The sequence below is a fragment of the Pieris napi genome, chromosome 7 (genome assembly GCF_905475465.1).
Source record: "Pieris napi chromosome 7, ilPieNapi1.2, whole genome shotgun sequence".
NCBI classification, from domain to species: domain Eukaryota; kingdom Metazoa; phylum Arthropoda; class Insecta; order Lepidoptera; family Pieridae; genus Pieris; species Pieris napi.
In genome coordinates this window covers 731,602-754,540 of record NC_062240.1, presented here as the reverse complement: position 1 = coordinate 754,540, position 22,939 = coordinate 731,602, and the positions used below count along the sequence as shown (strand labels likewise).

Sequence of the window (22,939 nt, the reverse complement as noted above, 5' to 3'; positions counted from 1 at the left end):
AAATTTAGTTTTTGAGTTTTGACTACACGTACACTACTGTTAAGGCATCTTGAATAAGCCCCCTTACCTGGTTTTCTGTGTTGTACTTTCAACTTTGTATATCTATTATTCTATTATCTAATAATATCATCTGTATTCTGTGGAAATAGAGTCTCGGAATGTTGTTTTTCTGAAAGTGTACCGAGTATTCTTATTTATAATAAATGTAATTAATAAATCTAATGGTTGAGTGAATTAAAGTTATTGTTGTAACTTACCAAATACACAAATAAATGTAAATGTACATTGTTATCTGATAGTTGCACAAGCGTATCAGACTTCATAAATTACATTCGATTAAATATTATATACATATACTGATCCTTACGTTCCTTCACGATCGATTTATATTCCATCGAAATGACAAATCTTAATGTGAGTATATTGTGTACGCAGAATATTACAAGTCTCTAAGTTATTATGATTTGACTATCCTGTATCCAAGTTGAGAAATATTCAAATATAGCTGAAATTTATTTAATTTCGACCAGGTGAGCAACAGCAGTACAGACAGTAGTTCTGGGTCGAGTTCTGATTCCAGCAGCAGTGCTTCCAGTTCAACCAGCTCAGGTTCAGGCTCTAGTAGCTCGGACTCTGAATCATCAGCATCAGATGTCCAAACAACTACAGCAGCTTCCAAGTCTCCAAAAGTTACACCTACTGATGAACCGAAAAAGAAAGACGAGCTCAAACAGAGAAGATCATCTAAATCCAAAATCATATCTTCAAGTGATGACGACATTCCTAAAATACCTAGTCCTAAACCTATTGCCAGAAGAGGTATGGCCAAAACCAAAAATGCGGCAAGTGTTCTAGCAGCAAAGAAACCATCAGCAAAGCCTGTAGGGGCTAAATCCCGAGCAATAGCTAAAGTTACCAAAATAGTGAATAATGATAACGCATCAAAAAAGAAAAGTATATTTTCTCCTGATAACAGTTCTGAATCAGACTCAGAGAGTAAGGGTAGTAAGACTTCTAAATTAAGTCCAAAAAGATCCCCTAAAGCAAAAAAGACAAGAAAGTCAAGTGATGATAAGGACACCTCACCACCTTCAATTCAAAATGATGATTCAAATTCCAAGGATAGTTCCAAGAGAAGAGGAAGTAGATCGAGTGGGCCCCCTAAAAAGTTAGAAGATAAAAGTGTGTCATCTTGTTCATCCAGTCAATCATCAGTGGAATCTGTGTCTTCAGATAGTGAAAGTGAGCCGACATCAAAGAAAGGTCTATCTAAAACCAAGTCTAATAAAGTAAGTCTTATGACAATTAATTATTTGGCTTTCAGATCTATAATATACATATTACTAGGTGACCCTGCAAACATTGTTTTGCCATGTATATTATTTCTAGGAAACATTTTTTATAAATGTAACTATCTACTATGATAAAAACTAGGGGTTGATTGTAGAGGGTGAAAATTAGGGGTTGTTTGTATTTGTGTATGAAAAAAAAGTTTTTTTTTCTTCTAAAAATTAAAAATTAAATTTTTGGGGTGGACCATCCTTAACATTTAGGGGGTTGAATAATAGATAGTAGCTGATTGTCAGACTTACTGAATATGCATAAAAATTTCATAAGAATTGGTCATGCCGTTGGAGGAGTATGGGAACAAACATTGTGACACAAGAATTTTATATATTAAATTTCTAACAATTACTTTATTAAAATATAGTTAATAGGATAATTTAATACATTATTACATTTGTGGACATTAATTCACAGAATATTGTTAATTTTTAAGCCTGGAAGGTACATATCAGTTACAATAGTATCTTATTTGCTCAACAACCAACACAGACTTACCTTTTTTAATTAACGGAAATAGCTATATGTGATATTTACTATTTATGTAACTTTTTTTGGTATGTTTGGGATTTCTGGTTAACTATCCAGAGACCGGGTTTATAACCTTTTTATGTAGAAGTTGTCCAGGTGTAGTTATTATAATGTTGTTCATGGAATTGGTCATAACTGTAAAGACTCATTGTGTAGAAATAAATAAATTAATTAATATGTGAAACAAATAACCAAAAATTAATGATCTTAATGCTTTATTCAGGAGATTCAAAAAAGTGGTGACTCTGGTGACTCAGTGCCTAGAAAGTTGACGCGTTCTACCGCAGCACGGGCTTCACGTATGGTGTCTTCTAAACCAAATGATTCTGATTCTGAAGCTGAAGAAAAAAGTAATGGCAAAAGGTAATAAAGAAAAAAGTGCGTGCGTACAAAGTAATTGAAACTTCTTTATAAATTAATGATTACTAAGGTAAAAGCCCCAATAGATGATCATGTATATGTATATCTTTTCACACTGTATATGTGCAAATGATGATATAAATAAATATAAAATCTGCTGACAGAATTGCCATCTAAAGTTCTAATATGTAACTACTAAACGAATACACTAACCAATAGCGTGTGTTTTTTCTCGATCTCCCTTACTATCTCTCCCTCCATGGCACTGTGCCTGATGCAACGTTCGCTCTATCTCACTCTCTCTCTCGGTTTTTCTCACTTGCTTGCTACCTACTCTCGCTCCATGGCTATTTGCTTCATGCTACGTTCGCCCTTTCTCACTATCTCTCCATCGGTCTCAATCGCTCTCTCCCTCTTATTCGACTAAAACGCTGCTCTACTTCATGACGCTAATATTGTTATTATTGCGTTTCATCCGTAAAAATTTTACCCTCATGGGCCTAAAGACGTTTCACTTCAAAAATTGTATATGTATATATATACTTGATAGGTAATTAACAAAGCTGAAGCTGAGAGCCACGGTTAGATATAGATAGTTTTAATAATTTAAATATGTACTTGTTTTCCTGATATAGATCAATGATAGCCTTAAAGGTAATCTGTCAACTAGGGTTGTGCTTTAAAAACCTGGCTTGCACAATAAAAAAGGTCCGTTAACCTAAGCGATTCGATAACTAAAGTCGTACAGGGAATCATATGGGCCCATCAGGCACTGTAGTACTGCGGATTTACTGTCCTTACCATGTAACAATTGTATTAAGTACATTTTAATACGCGAATTGTCGGCGTACTCTGAGCTCTATGTAGCCCACAGAACCAAGAATAAAAAGGTCGGATACGTGACTGAGTCAAAAGGGTGCACACCGTATAAGATAGATGTGCCTTAAAAATTTTTTTTCCAACATCACCTAGTTTTATTTCATAGGGAATCCAAATCGCGCAATTATGCTCCATATGAATTCTCACCAGCGCATCACATAACAGTCTCACAGTAGTGATATTCGTGAGATCCTTCGATTGTCTCAGTACTAACCCAAGGTTTTTATAGGATTTTCGACAAAGTTTTATGAGTTGAAGTAACAAATATATAGAAATATATCATTTATAATAAAAAAATAGGGGTTGATCGTAGACCGATCGTACACCGCGACAGGAGAATTTTATATATATAGAAATATATATATATATATATATATCCGTTCTATGTAAACGTTGATCTAGTAAGATATTAAAAGAAATGTTGATCCACCTTCTTGCAGTGTATAATTGGCTCTTTACAAATATAACTGATATACTTTGATCCGAATTAGAAATGGAAGGCTTGTTTGGGGATCTGCATCGGTCGCTTTGCAACATACTTGCCATCAAAAAATACATTAACATAATGTTTTTGTAGATCCGTAACGGTCGCAAATATTATACCGACGAGTCAAATGTGCATCCGTTTTATATGCGAAATCTTACTAACTAACGCTCGGAAAAATGAGAGATTTAGCTACTCTTTTAATTTTATTCCGGAAAAAGATACAACTATTGAAAATCTCAGTGACGCAATTGATCCTGAAAAATATGAAACATAGAACGGATATATATATATAGATCTTTTACTTGCATCGCCCGTTTGATTGATTCCGATCCTATTGTAATTGTATAGCATAGGCACGTTAGATTAGTTAAAACTAAGATGGAACTTAACTTACTTACTTGACTTGCCTAATAACCCCTAGATGGATCAGAGAGCGTCCGCAGTGTCTCCATTGCGTTCGATTATGAGCCTCGTATTTCACCTCGTTCCAAACCTTTCCGGCTCTCTTTGCCTCATCAAAGCAAGCGCCATCTTGGGAATATGATTGGAATCCCTTCGGAGTGTATGGCTATCCATTTCATCGCTTTATCGGTGTTTCTCGGCAGCGCTCCCAAAGTTGCTCGTTAGAGCTTATCTCGGCCATCAGATGACCAGAATATGGCGAATAATGTCTTCTTCTGTATCTCCAGTTTCAGACACGCCCTCTCATCCGCAATGGGGTACGGTTCTAAACTCCAACACGGATTTATTTCGTTTTCCGAGTGTTAATTTTTTCACGATCGGTGATGATACGTTTATTAAAAAAAGAAAGTAAATTTAAAGTTTTGGAAGTGCATTATCTGATATAGTTCACTGCATTTCCAGTAAGGATAAAGAGGATAAAAGGCTAGCAAAAGCTCGTGCAGCACTAGTGAAATCACCAGCCGTTCTACCGAGATCCACCTCACCCTCGGAGAGAAGATGCCCAGTCAGAGGGTGTGATTCGAAAGGACATTTTGGTAACTCAATGTCAATTTACCACATCTTATAACAAAAATGCACTAATTATTTTATAAGAGGAACTGTTGGAGTTCTTTATATTTTCATTTATTACTTATTAATGAATAATGAATCAAATTCAATATAGAATATGATACAGTTTTAATAGTAAAAGATTTACTGGAGTATTTGATTCTCACTTTAACTTGATCCTAAAATATTCTTTGTACTAAAGATATTATAGATCTATTTGGTGAATTTCTTTTAATCAATATGTTAGTCATTTAATAGATGAAGACAAAACAAAGAAAATTACAATATTGTTATGATTTGTTTTTAACAGCATAAGTTATGCCAAATTTAAATACAACAGAAAATCAAATAGAAATGTGTAAACCTTGATGAATAAATAAAAGAAATTTAGTTTTTGTTTACAGTTGTACTCTTCTTATATCTTCTATTCACTTTTCAGGTGGAAAGGCAGAGAAGCACTTCACCTACGACGCGTGCCCCACGTACCACAACGTGACAGGCGCGTGGTGCGTGGCGGCCGCAGAGGAGAGAGGGGCCGCGGCCTCTGCCAGGAAGAAGGCCGTCAGCGCCATGATGCAGAGACCTAGGGCTATGCCCACCATCGAGCAAAGGGCTTACCAGCTCAAGGTCAAGGTGAGGTCTCACTCAGATATTACATAAACATTGTATTCATGATTTGCGTTGTTTTTGAACTTACAAGTTTGTTTACCTAAGGAGCAAAAAAAGTTTTTAATACGTTACTGAGAATTATTTACTTGCTATCATATCAAGAAGAAAATTAACGCAACCTATGGAATTTATTATTGGCGCTGGGCAGACATATTTTTATCATAATTTGAAATGTGTGTTAATTCCTTTTTTTGTCAAGAGATGGCGCTGTCGGCTCAATAGTTCACGAAAACCAAGCTCTTTAATAATTATATTAAGGTCAATGAACTGACAAAAATATCGTATTCTTAATTTCCTGACTAAGTTAGTAATTAAATAATAATAATATATACTAATTAAACAACATTTATGTAATTGGTTAAGTATTTTTCGTGTGTGTATGTATAATAATTATGAAATAAATACAGATGCCGATCGAATCTGTTTTTGGTTTTATTGGTGTTTGAGTTAATTTTCATTTAATTGGATACAATCCTTAGACTTATTAAAAAAAAAAAATTGGTTGGTTAGCTTATTACAAAATAATTTCCAGGACATGCGTTCAAAATGGAAAGGCAGCCACGAGCTCAAGTCGATGTCGAACGAGGACATCGGAGAAGAGAGAGAACCCGTTTTAGACGGTTTTGTGCCGGACTACGATTTGAGATTGTTCAGAGATGCGCAGGCGCTCGCCGCCGTCCAGATCGAGGAGGAACTGGAAGACATCGCTAGCGATAAGGGAACGAGGTAATTGCTTTTAGAGATAGATAGATGGCGCTGCTTATAAAGAGTTTATTTTTACAGATGTTCTTAGGGAGCGTTCAAGTATTACGTAAAGAATTTTGGTGGGGGGACCTTTTGTACAACGTTACGATGCGGGGTGGGGATTGAATTATGCGTTATTGTTAATATTATTTTCGACTTACACCACATAATTTTAACTTTTAAGTATAAAGAGTCATTAGGTGGTCACGAAACGTTGTACTATACGAAAAAACGTTACGGCGCGTTACATGGGGGGGGGGGGGGTTAAATAATCTCCAAAAATTGCGTGACGTAATACTTGAACGCTCACTTAAGCGGTTCTTAAAACTACATAAGATTATTATTAAATGATTACTAGTTTCAGTGTAATTGTGTATAGCTAAAATCGATTCGGTGGCAGATACGTGGTGATGGGCAAGTACATGATGGAGGTGTGGTACCAGTCCCCGTACCCGGGGGAAGCGGCCCGGGTGCCCCGTCTCTTCGTGTGCGAGTTCTGCCTCAAGCACCACACGTGCGCCACGGGGGCGCAGCGCCATCGCCTCAAGTGCGTCTGGCGACACCCGCCGGGGGACGAGGTACGTCCGTGATTATTACTTCAGATAACCTAAACTAACATTGTGGTAAGAATGTTAAGAATGCATACAGACCTTTTAGGACTAAAATTACTTTTATTTACTTCGTTCGATTAACCTTTATTTATTCAATTCAGATCAAATAACAGGACGTGTCTGGATATTTCTGTGTAGTCTATATTTTATATTTCTGAATAGATTTTCTTAGCTTTGCGCGACGGTTACCCAAATGCATAGCTAAGTGCTAAGTGATGAAAACAACCGAGTGCAATTGATGGGTTCGGTCTATATTTTTTGAATTTCTTTTAAATAAATATATTTGGTTACGTATTTTTTTCCTTTAGAATCATTGATAGACCCGTCTTTTTAATTGAATTTATAAGCAATTAACCGCTATTGTACATGAGTGGTATATTATATATTATAGTGAAAATCATGATTCCGGCTCGAAGGACTCACTTATAAAAAACTTTGCACGTGCTTTAAATACTGAACATTTTATTACTTAATGAACAAATTTGATTACAATAAAATAGTATCATCTATATCAAATAGTCATCTAATCAAATAGTCATCCTAACGAATATTTGCTGTCATTTTTAGACCCTTTAAATAAAAATTATGCTGATGGTTATTACATATTTTTCAATTAATATTTTTTGTATAGTGGAGCTAACTATCTTTAGGTTTTCTTTTATGGTATTGTTTTGATAGGCACGTCAGCCTTTTGTGCCTGACACATGTCGATTGGGTCTAAGGCCGGTTTCACGATTTTTCCTAAACATAGAAAGACGGACAGATTCGCATACTGCAGTCACTATACACATATAAAATAAACGACCCGAACAGGTGTACAGAAAAGACACCCTGAGCGTGTGGCAGGTGGACGGACGCAAGAACAAGCAGTACTGCCAACAGCTCTGTCTCTTGGCCAAGTTCTTCCTCGACCACAAGACGCTGTACTACGACGTGGAACCCTTTCTCTTCTACGTGATGACCAGCGCCGACGAGGAGGGATGCCATATCGTTGGCTATTTTAGTAAGGTGAGTCTTTTTTATTGTTTTCGCCATTTATGATATTTACATTTATTGTCTTCTTTGGAAGGGTGAACGGAATAAGTTTAAGGAATTAAATATTATGGCACTAGGGAGCGTACAAGTATTGGCGGGGATTGAATTACGCGTTATTGTTATTATTATTTTCGACTTACACCACATAATGGTAACTTTTAGGTATAAAAAGTCACTGGGTGGTCACGAAACGTTTTACTATATTTGGGTACAGAAATGTCAATAATCTCCAAAAATTTCGTGACGTAAAACTTGAACGCTCCCCTATCTGGTCAATATAATATGTACAAAAAATATAAATGATTTTAAAACAAATGGTACAGAACTAATCTAAGCGTACGACCAACCAGGCTCCAGAAGATGATGAGAATTATCACTAAATAAATTCAAAGCTCTCTTTTAACGTAAATTAATCAATAAAGCTTTTTTATAAATTTCACGAATATTTAAATGATCCTAATCCTTGGGATTGATTTGCTCCAGTTCAAACAATTTGTATGACTTAAAACTTAGCGATTAAAAAGAGTGGCGGAAAGTTTCTTGCCCGTTCTTGCCCGCTCCACCCCCTTGACTTGCGAACTTGTAGTAAATGTAAATTTACAATTAAACTTCTTTTTTGACGTTCATAAGTGTACTTGTTTACCTATATGAATAAAGTTATTTCGAGTTTGAGTTTGAAGGAGGATGAAATGACGTCGCTCGGGGTGATATAAATTAATTGCTGACACACCAACATAAGCAAGTGTTTTAATTAGTTACGAAATGGTCGCTAAGCTGCAGGTATTACTGTACACGGCTACGTAACAAAGAGTTTTTGACAAATTTATTCCATACAAAAGCCTTATTTGACCCGAAAATGATTAAAAACATTTAGAAAGTAGTTAACCTGCTAAAAAAATATATCATTTCACTATATTTTAAGTTAAACGAATTCGAAATTGTGATTGTTTTTCGTCTTAAGCTACGATCGACAAGATTTTTACTTAATAAGTTAGAAACCACACTCCACGAGGCCCATGGTACTGTATCTCTTGTTAAAACATAAAAAAGACCGTTTTCCGTCTATGGAGACGAGATTTCTTTCAAAGTTAACTTGCGAATACTTAATAAAGAAAAAAATTTTTCTTTGTTATATTAATAACTTTAAAAAAAAGGGTGCGTGTACTTACGTACGCGCGTAAGAAGTTATACTTCTTTGGCTTTCTTAATTTTTTTAAATATTTAATATTTAGTATATTATTCAATTATTAATTAATATTAATAATAATACTTATTATTATTTATTATATTATTAATCGACAATCGCTGTCCTCGTCTGACAAATGATGTTACGCGCTAACTCTCTTTCACTCTACCTTAAATATTTATTATCTTTAACAACCAGTAGCCCTTATTTGCGGCCAGATTTAATTAAGCAACTTTATATGATAATTAATAGAAAAAAATTAGCTTCAATTTGACATATAATTAATAAAAATAGGTTATAAACGTATAAATTTATCGAAATCATACCTGTTTATACCTGGCTGCAAAGAGGTGCGGCCAGGTGCGCAACGGCACCCGTGATTTTTTAGAATCTTCATATTAATTACAGTGATGTAGACGTTATTTTATTTAAATAATAAATGAACGAAATTTTTTACCAAAAATCAATAAAAAATTATTTAATTAAAAATAATGGCGGCCAAATTTTGATAGGCACCCTAGTAAATATATATTCTCTTAATGATAAATAAACATAAAAATTTGGTTTTAAACAAATAGTCGATGAGCGCACCAATCCTGCAGCGGGATCTTAGACCATTGGTATCACTACCGTCGTCCGACTTTATTACTTAACTAGTAGACTCGGCCAAGCGTTGCTGTTTCTAAGATTTTTGTCATATAACATAGTAGTCAATTATTCAAGAGAAAGGGCAGGAGAACACCAATCCACCATGCTTTTTTGGTGGTTATGCCATTAAATTGTAGCTTATGTGAAACGTTGGTATTTATTTCGATAAGGATCAATACCTAGGTACAAATAAAGAGCCTTTTCTAGCGGTGGTATTTTAATAAAAAAAAAATAATAAAAGGATGCTTATTGTGACGTAACTATAAAACATAGAGACATGTTATCGCGACATTTTTTATAGATAGTGATATGTCCTGAAAAATTTAAATACATCATTTTGTTCTATCATTAATAGTTTTCGCAGGGCACGCGATTGTAGGAAGTTTTTTGTTTATTTTTTTTACACCTTGGGTTAGATTATTCCAGTTTTAGTAAGCATCCCTAATCTTTTTGAAAATGAAACATAGCCTATATCACTCGGGAATAGTGTAGCTTGGCAACGGTGAAAGAATTTTTGAAATCGGTCCAGTAGTTTCGGAGCCTATTCATTTCAAACAAACAAAAAATCTAATCTTTCCTCTTTATAATATTAGTATAGATATTTAAACACAGTCAGTGCGCACGTACGGCGCAGGCGCCGATAGGAAAGCAACTCTAGCACTTCACGACCGATTCTACGCACTACTGACAGCTTGACTTTGTCAATTGACACATTGACACTTTACAACCTGTAAGATGTCCATGATTTTTTTTAAATTGATATTGCGTGGTGTTGCCATTGTAATCAAACAAATTACACCGTGTTCTATTATAACCTAATCTCTGACATATATGTATCAAATAAGTATATACAGATGAGAAGTGTTTAAAGTTCAACACCGGTAATGCTTTGTGTAATAAAAATTCTACTCCAAGTTCTCTCATTTCGTTGTTTAATCATAATCGTTTAAAGTAAATCGTACTTTCAATGAAAATAATGATCACCCCACTGGTCCACTATCCAACATCTACTTTTGAATAAATTAAAGGTTCGTGAATGCAATACGATTTTTTACTTTTCAGCAAATTGAAATGCTAAAAGCGAAAAACGTATTCGAAGTTACGTTAATTTTTACTAATTTTTAAATCGTACTTAGCGTACAACGCTAGTACTCTACCATTGAAGCGTCAGCTGTGGGTTCGTCGACCGCTAAGCCACGCCCCCGGGGGGAAATGTCTAGATTTGGTCGCGATTTTGCGTATGTTGATGTAGGGCTTTGGGGGGATTTTGTTTTCGTCTACCGAGTCCTTTGAGGGTTTAGAAAATTTGCAATTTTCATGCTTAAGAGATCCGAATTGTAATTTTATACGGGCCTGTTTGGTTTTCGTATTACACGTACCGGATATGCGACGTAAGGAATATTTTATATGCAATAGCATAGTTTGGTTCAAGAAATATTGCGACGAACGTTTAAATGTAAAATAGTTTGTTACTAAATAATTAAAATAAAAATCCAAAATTTTATGTAATATTTTCTCTAAGATTTTAGTTTCGTAGACCTAATGAAACTAGAACACGTGCTTGTTTTGAATAAATACCATTATGGTACAATTTATTAGAAATTACTCGAAAGAATAAAGCCTAACTAACAGGATTATTGTTATAAACATTGGCAATTTGTTTGAGTTATAGCGCGGTTTCACCTCCAGACATTTCACCTTTGCGAGGTTTTATGACAGCGATCTATAATAATGTAGTCTGTGATTTTAAAAGGAGGCATTTTCTGGAGGTTTATTAGATTAAATTATTTTTATTACTTAAGTTTAATGCATAATATAATTGTATGTTTATTTGTAATAGGGACCCACTAAACATAATAGATTTCCTTATTTTATCAGAATAATGAATAATTTTGGTACCTTTACAAAATATGTAAGTACCTCTGTTCTAATTGTGGCGTAAGGGAAAACTATTGTTCGGGTCGTAGTGAGTCATAGTGCCTTGGGGTAGGTCAGTATTAGAATAATACATAAAGGCACCTCTCAACTTTTTGGCTGTTCATTACGTATTCGAACACAATTTCTTGTTTTATATTACATTAGGCTTTAAGTTAGCGAATATGTGTTCGGCGAGACAAAATTTATAAATTCATGTTTATATAAAAAGCTTTATTTAAATATAGATAGCTCTTCATAACACTTTTAATGTTGCATTAGGAGTTGTAGTATTTTTTTGCACTCAAACGAGTCGAGAATACCCAAAATAAATCGAATCAATAGATCTGTCTAGCCGTTTTGCTATAGTTATCGTGATACAACGAGAGCATTCACATTGAGATGGCGGAGCGAACCTAAAGATTTGAGTTTTAAATACACGATTATATATAACCAATTAGCGATTCTAGTCTAACAAGAATATATATAGTTCCCTATAGACATACAACGACCAATATTTAACTTGCTTAAGCTATCGCGGAATAAAGTTAAATTGAGTATTAGGAATATCCATGGCGCATTATCACATGCATAATTGCATAACTTCACACATCACATCCAAATAAGTATTACTTAGTTAAATGTATTGAATAATTTTTATTGTTTTTTACCTTTTGTAAATGTTTGAACCTTTTTGTAAATATTATTTATTCCATCGTTGGCTATATTTTTAGTAAAATTGTTTGTTTTTGTAAATAATTTTTTTCTAGCTAAACGATTACGAAATACATCAATATAGTTTATATAATATACAAAAAAAGAAACACTAATGCATTTATTTGTACCTGGCTGTAACTCGAAACATCTATTGTTTGAAACGAACCATGACACACTGTGTGTTATTTACAAACACAAATGGCGATTTGATACACACAAGTTGTGCTTTTTGTGTAAATCACCTGACGCGACTAAAGCTCTTTAAAAAAAACAGTAGACGGTCGTCCAAAAAGTCGTCAAAGCCACAAGTACTATCGAGTCGGGATCAAAGTGAAGTGTAAACAATTTTTGAACTCGTAAGGCACCCTTCAGCCGATATTAACAGAATGAAGGGGTTTTTTGTGCTATGTTAAAAGTCAGGGTTGTTTGGAAATTGCGTGCTTTGAAATCACCTGCAGGGCCTAACTCAATTTGTAGGGAAGTTTTTGGAGAATCAAGTATAGTAGTGCAAAAACTAAATTAGCTTATTTTTCTGTTAGAATTTCGAATTTACAACCTGAAATCAATCAAGCCTCTTCAACCGTCTTTTTTGCAAGTTTTTATCAATAATTTGTTGTGAGCCAATATTTCTTATTTTTTAATTTAAATCACTCGTTCCCTTTCGTTATGAACCCATTGAAAATGAGTTCGAATTGAATTCATTTCGTTACCTGTGTGTCATTGTCTTTAAATAAAACTAAAAATCGTACCGTCGCGAATCCAATTTAGACTTCGTTAATAATTAAACTACATTACACACTGATCCATTGAAACTACATCTATCGAGTATGCAATTAAAGTTACCCCTATTTCTATTATTCACAGAATATTTAATAGAATTGAAACGTTATTTGCTTTGCCGCAAGGTAGAATTTGAATTGTTTCGCGCTCGCCACTCATTTACGCGAAGTGTCTACGGTGTAGTGTCGTAGCGCTACGCTTACAACGTAAACGTAGACGGTCTACGACTGCCGTAGCGGTACTTGTAGAAATATGAACGGCTAGACAATGTAACGATTTTTTTAATTAATATTATTTTTTAACGTTTTTCTAGCAGTTTGATTCAAAATTGCATTAGTAACTATAATACTTATTTAGTATTTATACTCTATATACCTATAAGGCAGGTCGTACATGGAAGGTGCTTTGTATACTAATGTGTTTATCAGTGTCTTTGTACGTATATTACTAAACGCAATTGACTATGTAATAACTAATATTCATATTTGTAGTGTGACAGGTTGTACCTAGTCGTCCTGTAGTCGTTTTCGTATAGAATATGCAGCACCGTTGCCAAGACTCCCCATTAGTTATTGAAATCTGTTCAAGAGCGTCTTTAGTGTCGCATTTCAAGACTTAAAATTGCCAAAACAAAGAACTCAGACGAAACATTAAAAATCAATAAATCTTATGTGTTTTATATATATATTTGTAGACAGACGAACGGCGAGACAGCGTCTGTCCGGGTCAACGACCCCGCATCCCCGGATGTTATGTTGAAACTTTGATATGTTATACGTTTGTTACCTGCTAAATGTATAAACGATTAGGGTTATGTGAGGATTTTTGTGATTGTTGCGATCATCCCTCACTATAGTGGTGTTAAGTAATTAAATCGTAAAATTATTTATTATTTCACTAGTAATTTGTGAAAGGCTTTCAAATGACATAAATATATTTCAATGAGGGTAGGATTATTCACCTGATGCTAAATTTGGAAATGTATTGCGCTTTGTATAGCATTGCGAGATTGTGTGAAAATAATATTTTTAATAAAGCTTTATTCGAGTTATGCCTTGAAAAATTGGAAACAGGTGGACCGAATTTTACATATGGCTTAAGAGATAATGGCAAATATGTATTACATTGTTATTTATAAAAAAGAAATCACAGAAATTAAATTAAGCTTTATTTAAATTTAGAAAAATTTGACGTAGCACTTATATCGAGCACGATGACGATGATGAAGCTTTTGAGTACTTTTGGGTTTTTTATTTTGTCAGTTTTATGGTTATACATTTGTTGAGTACAGGACAATACTAAAATTATTCAACCCCTTGAATTAATACGACAATGCAGCTCATATCCCAAACCGCACCTAAGCAGGGGTACATTACACCCCACATCGCGGATGTAAACACGGGCCGTCTAGACTTTAGACGAATGCGTAACGCAATAAATCCAGACGTCTGCTTGTCGGGTTCGTTGGTATGGTACAATAAAAAAGGTCTCTTATATGACAAACGGGGATTTGGATTTTGATTGTTATGCCTACGAGAATATGATTGGTGAAAAAATTTATTGAAGGGAAACTTCTTTAGGCGCATGAGGGTAGAATTTTTACGGATGCAACCCAACAGTAATAATATTAGTGTCACGAAGATGTGCAGCGTTTTTGTCGAAGAAAAGGGAGAGAGGGATTGAGACCGATTAAGAGAGACAATAGAAATTAAATTTTATAAAAATGAAAATTTCGTAAAGAGAATTTATGAAATATTAGTATTTTATGCAAAATTATTTATTAAAATCTCAAATAACGTATTGTAAATTAAAATGTGACGTGTTTTTATTGTCGAAGAAATAATTAAAAAAAAATATATTTGTAATTTGTTTTAATTTTCGACACTTATAATATTTAAATGACAATTAAATCCATTAAATTCCTAACATATCTTCCTTTTTCCCTCCCTCTTAGGAAATGTAAAGTTTTAGATGAAATATAAACAAGACTTAAAAATTAGTTTGCCAAAGAAGTTTCACTTCTGATATGTGTACTTTGTACGCCCGCACTTTTTTTTAAATTCCCTTAATTATTACGAATAATAACAATTTAATAATTGTGCACCTTGCCAGCATATTGTTCTTAGTGTTCCATGTCGCTCGCGTCATTAAAGCAGCCGCGCCCGTCCCGCGGGCACGATCGAAATTGGAAAGTTCTTTTGCACATTCTTAGGGTCGTCTAGACCGCTTAAGATTGGGGTGGGTTAAGGCTTTGAACTCTGATTTTGAATTATTTCTAGACTGCTTTAAATTTAGTTAAGTCATAATGTATTCATTGTTTCGACAGTTAATTTTGAATACAATTTTTAAATTTGGAAATTATTTTATTAAATCGGTAACGTACGAGAATGAAAAATATGTTTTATAGGCAATAAGTATTTACATCACACAATATCATTAAACAGGTCAAAAAGAGAAAAGGTAGGTAGGATTAGCGGGCATATTTATGTCTTTTTGGAGGACAACCATTGTCTCATTTGTACAATGGTTGTCCGCCCAATATCAAATTCATGTGTTAGTCAAACATTTTTATCATGGTGTATTATCCGACCGTTTTGTACAGTTGTAATGTAGTCTAGGGGAAGTTGTTGTGTTATTTTCTATAAGAGCACAAATAGACCACCTGGGACAAAATAGTTTTACGTTTTGCAATATAAATTTTGCATGTTATAGTTATAAATTATAACAAATTAATTGTTAACAGGAAAAGAATTCGTTTCTCAACTACAACGTATCCTGTATTCTCACCTTGCCGCCTTACCAAAGACAAGGCTACGGAAGGCTTCTGATAGATTTCAGTAAGTATACTTATCGATTAAATAAACAAAAATAGAGGTGCTACAACCCTTGGTTTTGGAGTATCTGTCTAAATATGAAGTCGGGGTTCGAACTACAACGATAGTCGCACGTTTAAGCCACTAGGTCTCGGCCACCTTTATTTATAACAAGATTTCGATTATTAATTTACTGTTAAAAGCAAATTATCATTGTATAAGGAATATATGTACACGTCGCTTCTGATACAACTGAAGAAAAGTAATCTCATTTGTTGGGATATTATCCCAAAAGAAAATGTCTACCTTTAACGAGTTGTTTCTTTGTCCCCGTTGGTCCTCGAAGGAATCTTAAGGTGTTTCATTCCGAAGTTTGTTTAGTTAGAAGTACGTTTTAAGAGTACGATGTTTACGTATCGCTACCGGTTATATATTATACTTAGTACATAATGTTCGTCGTATATATGGTGTAATCCGTTTTTAGATACATTTTTAATTTAATTAATAACTGTAAACATCTATTTTTATTAAAGCTGTGAAAAATTATTAATAAACAGTAAAACAATTAAATCAGTGAATCTACAACCTGTTTAGGTCTGGGCCTCAGATTTCTGTATCAGTTTCATGATCATTTGTCAATCTAATAGATAAGTAGGTGATCAGCCTCCTGTGCCTAACACACGCCGTCGACGTTTTGGGTCTAAGGCAAGCCTGTTTACTAACGATGTTTTCCTTCACCGTTCGAGCGAATGTTAAGTGCGCACATAGAAAGAAAGTCCATTGGTGCAAGGCCGGAGATCGAACTTACGACTTCAGGAATCAGAGTCGCACGCTGAAGCCACTAGGCCAACATTGTTGCTGAATAAATAAATACCTAAATTAAAAGTGCTACTGCTACGACTTTTCGTAGAGGCTTGAAGTGGTGGCAAAAATCGATGCAAAATTCCCCAGTAATTTAGGTCACCCTCGCATTAATGTGATTAAAACGTACTTGTCGACGCTTGATGATTTTATTGCTACAGAACAAAAAAAATTGGGATTGCACTGGTTTCTATTACTCATTTGGACAGGCGCTCGTGATATTAATCAGATATAAAAAAAAATATGTTTATTATGGAATATTAGATACAGGTATTACTTATTCCACGTCATTAAATTTGAATCGGTAGACATCCCTACTCATCGGCAAAGAAGACAGACAGACAGGCCGAGAGAAAAAGCCGGCGTAAAAAAGTCTCGGTACTCTTTTAAAATATCAAATCATTAAACAAAATGATTATAGCAAAAATAGATAGAAGAAACCAGAAGGAGGGAAATACGGTCCGGATAGTTTTGCAAAAACTGTCCTTAAATTTATATAATGTAATGTTTTACTTTGTTCTATGATACTTTGTCCAAAAACTGAAAGCGTTTGAGACCTGGGTTTATAGACGTATGCTTTAAATATCTCGGACAGACCCCATACGAAATACAACCGTGCTGGAATGCAGAAGAACAAAGAAGTGCTTATGACAGTTAAGAAAAGAAATCTTGAATATTTCAGACACATCTTATAATATACAAGGCATAGTGGCATGTAGAAGGAAACCTAGCATGTCTTGGTTGAAGAATCTTGACAATGGTTTGGTCAAAGAAGCGCGGCATCCAAAATTGATGTAGCCATGATGATCGCCAACCTTTGAAAGGATCTCGTTTTACAAGCAGTAAAAGAAGAATAAGAATCTACTAAGCAAGATAAAACTTCAACACTATTCTGCCTTATGTTTTGGGATAATTTAATTTTTGTATACATTCTACATTAACCGTCAGTTCAATCTTGATGAATACTGAAATTTGCATCAACGCCATCTACATATATGCATAAGTAAATAGCGATTCGAAATAATTACGATTGCACCTGAACGGTCAACATCGTAAGGCGAGGGGCATGTTTTGGGCCGCGGGGGTTCGTCGCGACGGGCCGTTAACCCCGATCGATGCACTGCAGTATGGATCGGCTGTCTACTGTCTAGACGGCACAGGACCTCACGAATAATTGTAGATGCGAGGAATTTTGATGGCCAGCGTTACGTCTGAAATCGCGATATGTAATTAACAGATAGCGAATTTTGTGCTTAACAATATTTTTCGATTCTTTATACCATACTATTGTGTGTGATTTTCGCGTAAACACACACAGCCAGTAATTGATTTTTGACCACTATCAGCAAGTTGTATCTATACTTTCATGGTCATGATTTCAACGTTGAGGACATCATAGGAACACGTAAATTTTGATCATTCACATCAGAAAAATCAGCATAGTCAGCACCAAAATTCTTATTACCACAAAAGCGTACCAATTCTTAAAATGCCGGCAACGCACTTGCGAGCCCTCTGGCATTGAGAGTGTCCATGGGCGGCGATATCACTTAACATCAGGTGAGCGTCCTGCCCGTTTGCTTTGCATCCTGTTCTATAAAAAAAAAAACATCATTTTATTATGAAACTAGCTGACCTGGCTAACTTCGTTCCGCCCTACAACCTTATAATATCGTTGTTACTTTAATTTAACTTATTTTAGGATTTCATTAATGTTAAGTATTACATTAATACAACTTTTTTGCAAATACAGAAATGTTTTATTGCTTGCCATTGCGAAAGAAGAATGGCAGTTTTACACCTTAGGCATCTTCTCTCTAGCGTCAATATACGATACTGCATGTTAAGCACTTTCTGATATCCAACATCTTTTGATCAGGATCAAAGCATGGTTATGCATCTCCTCATTCAACTCAAGATCGGAATTTCTTGAACTGACACGAATTCGACGTAAAATGATGCGTAGTTTTGTCAACAGATGGTTACCATGGTGACCATATGGTTTTTGCATTCGTAAAATTAATTAATTTATTTATTGTTATTCGATAACTTATCCGATATTTTATTGCTTATTCTGCTATTCGGGACGGAAACAAATCCAACAAATCAAAAACCATGGCAATCGGTCCAGCCGTTCTCGAGTTATAAGTGTTGTAACAAACACGACTTTCTTTTATATATATAGATTTATGAAACTTTATATCACGTGATAATTATTAACGTTATACGTTAAATGTATTTTGGTAATGAGTGAAAGGGCACTGTTACAATGTGAAAGTATTTAGCGTGCTGGCTTCTGTTGAAATTTTTGCTTTCCAATGGCATTGCGTGCGGAACACGGTGTATAACTTAAATAACTATTCAATCGGCTTTCACTTATTTTTACTACACTTAATTCAGGTTTCAGGCGTTAGTTTATTCAATAAGTACTTCGTTACACCTGGAGTAACTGAGTTGGAATAGCATTGACGTAAAATTGTGGCTGTTCCAGTGGAAGCCGGCTGTAGATATTTTTTTCAGTTAACACTAATTATTGCGAAATATTCCTGCTCAATTGTGACTTTTGTAATTCTTGTATTTCTTATTCTTTTGTATTGCATCGCAATTCATGAATACGTGAGATTAGCTTAGTTTTTTATTTATTTTATTATTATTTTAGATTAAGGTTGGTCATTCTATATTTTTTTATAAGATTTGGTTATGCACTTCTTGCACTTTACCCATCATATTTCTTTGTTTTTTTCCTTACTAGGGTTGCCTGGAAGAGATCGCTTGTTAGCGATAAGGCCGCCCGTTACATCCTTTATAATTTTTAAGTATTATGTTATTTCCTTTTCTATAAATGTAACAAATTGTATATAATTGAATATTAAGCGTGAAATCATGAGTTAGGTTTGGACTTATAATGTTCAATTTATTTAAAAGAATGTGATGCATAAAATCTAACGAGATTGCTAAAAAGAACTTTTAGCAAAGTAAATAATTGTGATAGAGGAGCGTTATATATATTTTTTTCTTAACAACATACTTATTACCATTTAAAAAAATATATATTTGTCACTTGATTTAAACTTAAAATTTGTCTGACTAGGTTACCTACTAACAAAGGAAGAAGGGAAAGTCGGATCTCCAGAAACACCGCTATCGGACCTCGGTCTCATCTCCTACAGGTCTTACTGGAAGGAGGCGATCCTCAAACGATTATGTTCAGCTCCAGGACCGACCCTGAGTATACGCGACCTCAGCAAGGACTTGGCTATATCCTCATCTGATATAGTCTCGACTCTGCAAGAACGTGGTCTAATGAAGTATTGGAAAGGCAAGCATATTGTCTTGAAGAAGCAGGTTGGTTATCTTACGTTCATTTAGATATGTATAACATATTCATTACTGAATCAAAGATAAAATTTATCTGTTGACGCCGATTTTGAATACAATTGCTTGATATTTACAGTAAAAGCTTCTATCTACTGAAAATTATAATGATTTTTAAGTTTTTCAACATGGCTGTATACGGCAGTCTAAATTTGAATGCTTATATAATAACCATACGGAATTTGGTTAAATTATGTAAAAAAATTGTAAATTATGAGAAATATTTAGAATATGACAAAATAATACAATTTTTAAAGAGAAATTATTATTTGCTTTATTTATTCACAAAACATCGAAACGAGAAATATTTAAGGTATATAAAATAAATATACAAATCTGGTTAAGATACCCACTGAAGTATTTTGGAACGAACTGTACTGAACTCACCAAAGGGTCTTTCAATAAAAGAGCGTACCAATTCTTAATTCCGGCAACGCACTTGCAAGCACTGGCAATGTCCATGGGTGGAAGTTATCACTTAACATCAGGTTCTGCCCGTTGTTAATTAAAAATAATTAACTTATTACCCACACGATACATGAATACCCCTTTACATAGTATAAAACAACATTGCCCTCGGATTTGACATATTATGTCTGTCTTATTAACCGAGAAGAGCCTGATACAGTTCGATTCTGAATTCTTACATTTTACATTTGTTTTTCCTTTTAAAAGTAATGTACAGCAGTGTCGGCCTAGTGGCTTCAGCGTGCGACTCCCATCCCTGAGGTTGTAGCCTGTAGGTTAGATCCCCGGCTGTGCACCAATGGACATTTTTTCTATGTGCATTTAACATTCGCTCGAACGGTGAAGGAAAACATCGTGAGGAATTGCTTGCCTTAGACTCGACGGCGTGTGTCAGGCATAGGACGCTGATCACCTACTTGCCTATTTGACAAATGATCATTAAACAGATTCAGAAATCTAACCCCAAACCTAAAAAGGTTGTAGCGCTACTGATGTATTTATTTTATCTTGATTCGCAGGATGTTTTGGAGGAAGCAACTCGCCGTGCAGGCCGCGTTCGCTCAGTAGAGCCTTCCTGCCTTCGTTGGTGGGGTGGGCCAACACCGCGTTAAACATAAGTTATTGTTTAAATATATATGCAATCGATTTTAAGATTAATTGGATTAATGCGTCACCCATTAGTTTGGTTAGAACAAATCGTAAATCAACAATTCAGTCAAATGTTATACAAATTATATTCTTTATTTATTCAGAAATTTAAGCACTGGCAATATATTTGTTTATTTTTGTATATAAAGATTTTTTTTTCTCTTTTTTAGGGCTTGGTTAGTTTATTTATCCTCAAGATTATCTTAAATGATATCTCAGAATCTAGATGGCCTCATGGCCCATATATAATTATAAATTACTATTATTTGATCTCTTTTTTCTATACAACAAAAATAAAAAGGATCAATCTAGCAATTAGAGAATGTCCCAATTAAAACTCGTGGTCATGACCAGACCAATAAAAACCTAATATGTAGAACTACTATGCTTTTCATGACATATATTTTTAGTATTTTTTATTACCAAAGATGGGGAAATACTGACACTCAGCTAGTTTGATTCTCGAAAAAAATACAAGAAAATACAAAATGTTCAAAATATAATTATGGACCAAAATTTATTTGGTTTTTCGTAAAACCCGTAAGAACGGAATAGACTAACTCAGTTTTATAATTGTGATAGCGATTGTTGTATCGTTAAATTTTGTACCAAATACAATCGGTTTTAATGCGTCCTGGGGCTTGGGACAAAATCATTCTTCGACAACCCACTAAACAAACGAATTTCTATGAAAACGATCACGTGACAAATGGTCAGATAATTTTATTCCTATTGTGGGTCACGCGTGTTGAAAAGTGATTTAGTCTCAAGCCCTTGAGGTTTAAGTTATAAGCATTTCGATGTTAGTTTTTAAGGTTTATAATATTTGTGTCTATATAATAAACGTATATTTAAAAAAAAAATGTTTAGTATTTGAATATTAAAACACACGATGCAACGGGGCACAATAATGCCCTATCGCTTAAGAGAGCTCTTAGAGACACGATTCACATTTTATATTAAAAATATATACAAGATTTAAATCAAATAATACACATAAAATACGTATCCACTCTTAGGATGAAAACTACGTAATTTAAATAGTTACCATAATGTATAGTAACAATACATTTTTAAATCTTTTACGTGTCCACCACCAAATAGTATTGAGCCGAAAAATGCTCGGTGCCTAAAATAAATAATTTAAGAGTAAATTGGCGTAATTTCTATTACAACTAAAAGGAGGATACATTATACCTTGAATAAGAATGACCCTTTTAACAGGACCTGACAAAAATACTCTATTTTAGCATTAGAATAAAAAAAATCGTCTGAAATATTGTGAATGAAATTAACAAGATAGTATTGCTTATATTATATAAGGGCAAACGAGCTGTTCCACAGCCTTAAAACTGAACTACCGCAGCCCATGGAATCCCAAAAGGCCCATTCACCCACATTGCCTTTTTGGGCTTCTCCCTAAGGCCGGCCCAAAGAAATAAGAAGATATTTACAAAATATACTCTATTTTTGATTAGTTGAAGTAATCTCATATAGAAGACCTCCACTGGCAGCATATTTCACAGCTGCGAGTTTGCAAAAGGAAAGGCTTAGAGAAGCGGACTATGGAATATTCCTTATTAAAATACATATGATAATTGTTGCAAGATGTCTTGAGGAGCATGGTGTAATTATTAATGGTGATTGTTTTCTATTGCCAGTATTTCTCGTTCTAAGCCTGGATTTGAGAACTGGCAGTGAATGTAAATTAAGAAAAACTTTTTTTTATAGTCCTTCATAAGTGTATTGTGTTACCTATAAACGATATTTGGGTTTGAATTGTAAGTTTCTTAAAACGAAATTAAAAACAAAGTTAAGTTGTTAATTTATAAACTAAAATTGTTATTGGCATAAGTTA

General features: G+C 34.3%; 1 protein-coding gene across 1 annotated transcript; it reads left to right on the top strand.

Annotated features, from left to right (window-relative positions):
• Positions 1–146: 146 nt before the first annotated feature.
• LOC125051080 (histone acetyltransferase KAT7) lies at positions 147–22,235 on the top strand. The gene is made up of 11 exons (XM_047651228.1): positions 147–414; positions 531–1,289; positions 2,099–2,238; positions 4,466–4,599; positions 5,052–5,245; positions 5,814–6,007; positions 6,426–6,603; positions 7,450–7,644; positions 15,660–15,753; positions 19,682–19,935; positions 20,952–22,235. The coding sequence occupies exons 1-11, from the start codon at positions 400–402 to the stop codon at positions 21,042–21,044; spliced, it is 2,250 nt and encodes a 749-aa protein (XP_047507184.1). The 5' UTR covers positions 147–399; the 3' UTR covers positions 21,045–22,235.
• The last annotated feature ends 704 nt before the right edge of the window (positions 22,236–22,939 follow it).

Bases quoted from the DNA above. Each gene is read 5' to 3' on its own strand.
- LOC125051080 (XM_047651228.1), top strand. The intron at 4,600-5,051 runs GTAACTCAATGT...TTCACTTTTCAG, and splicing joins TGATTCGAAAGGACATTTTG to GTGGAAAGGCAGAGAAGCAC. The intron at 19,936-20,951 runs GTTGGTTATCTT...CTTGATTCGCAG, and splicing joins ATATTGTCTTGAAGAAGCAG to GATGTTTTGGAGGAAGCAAC.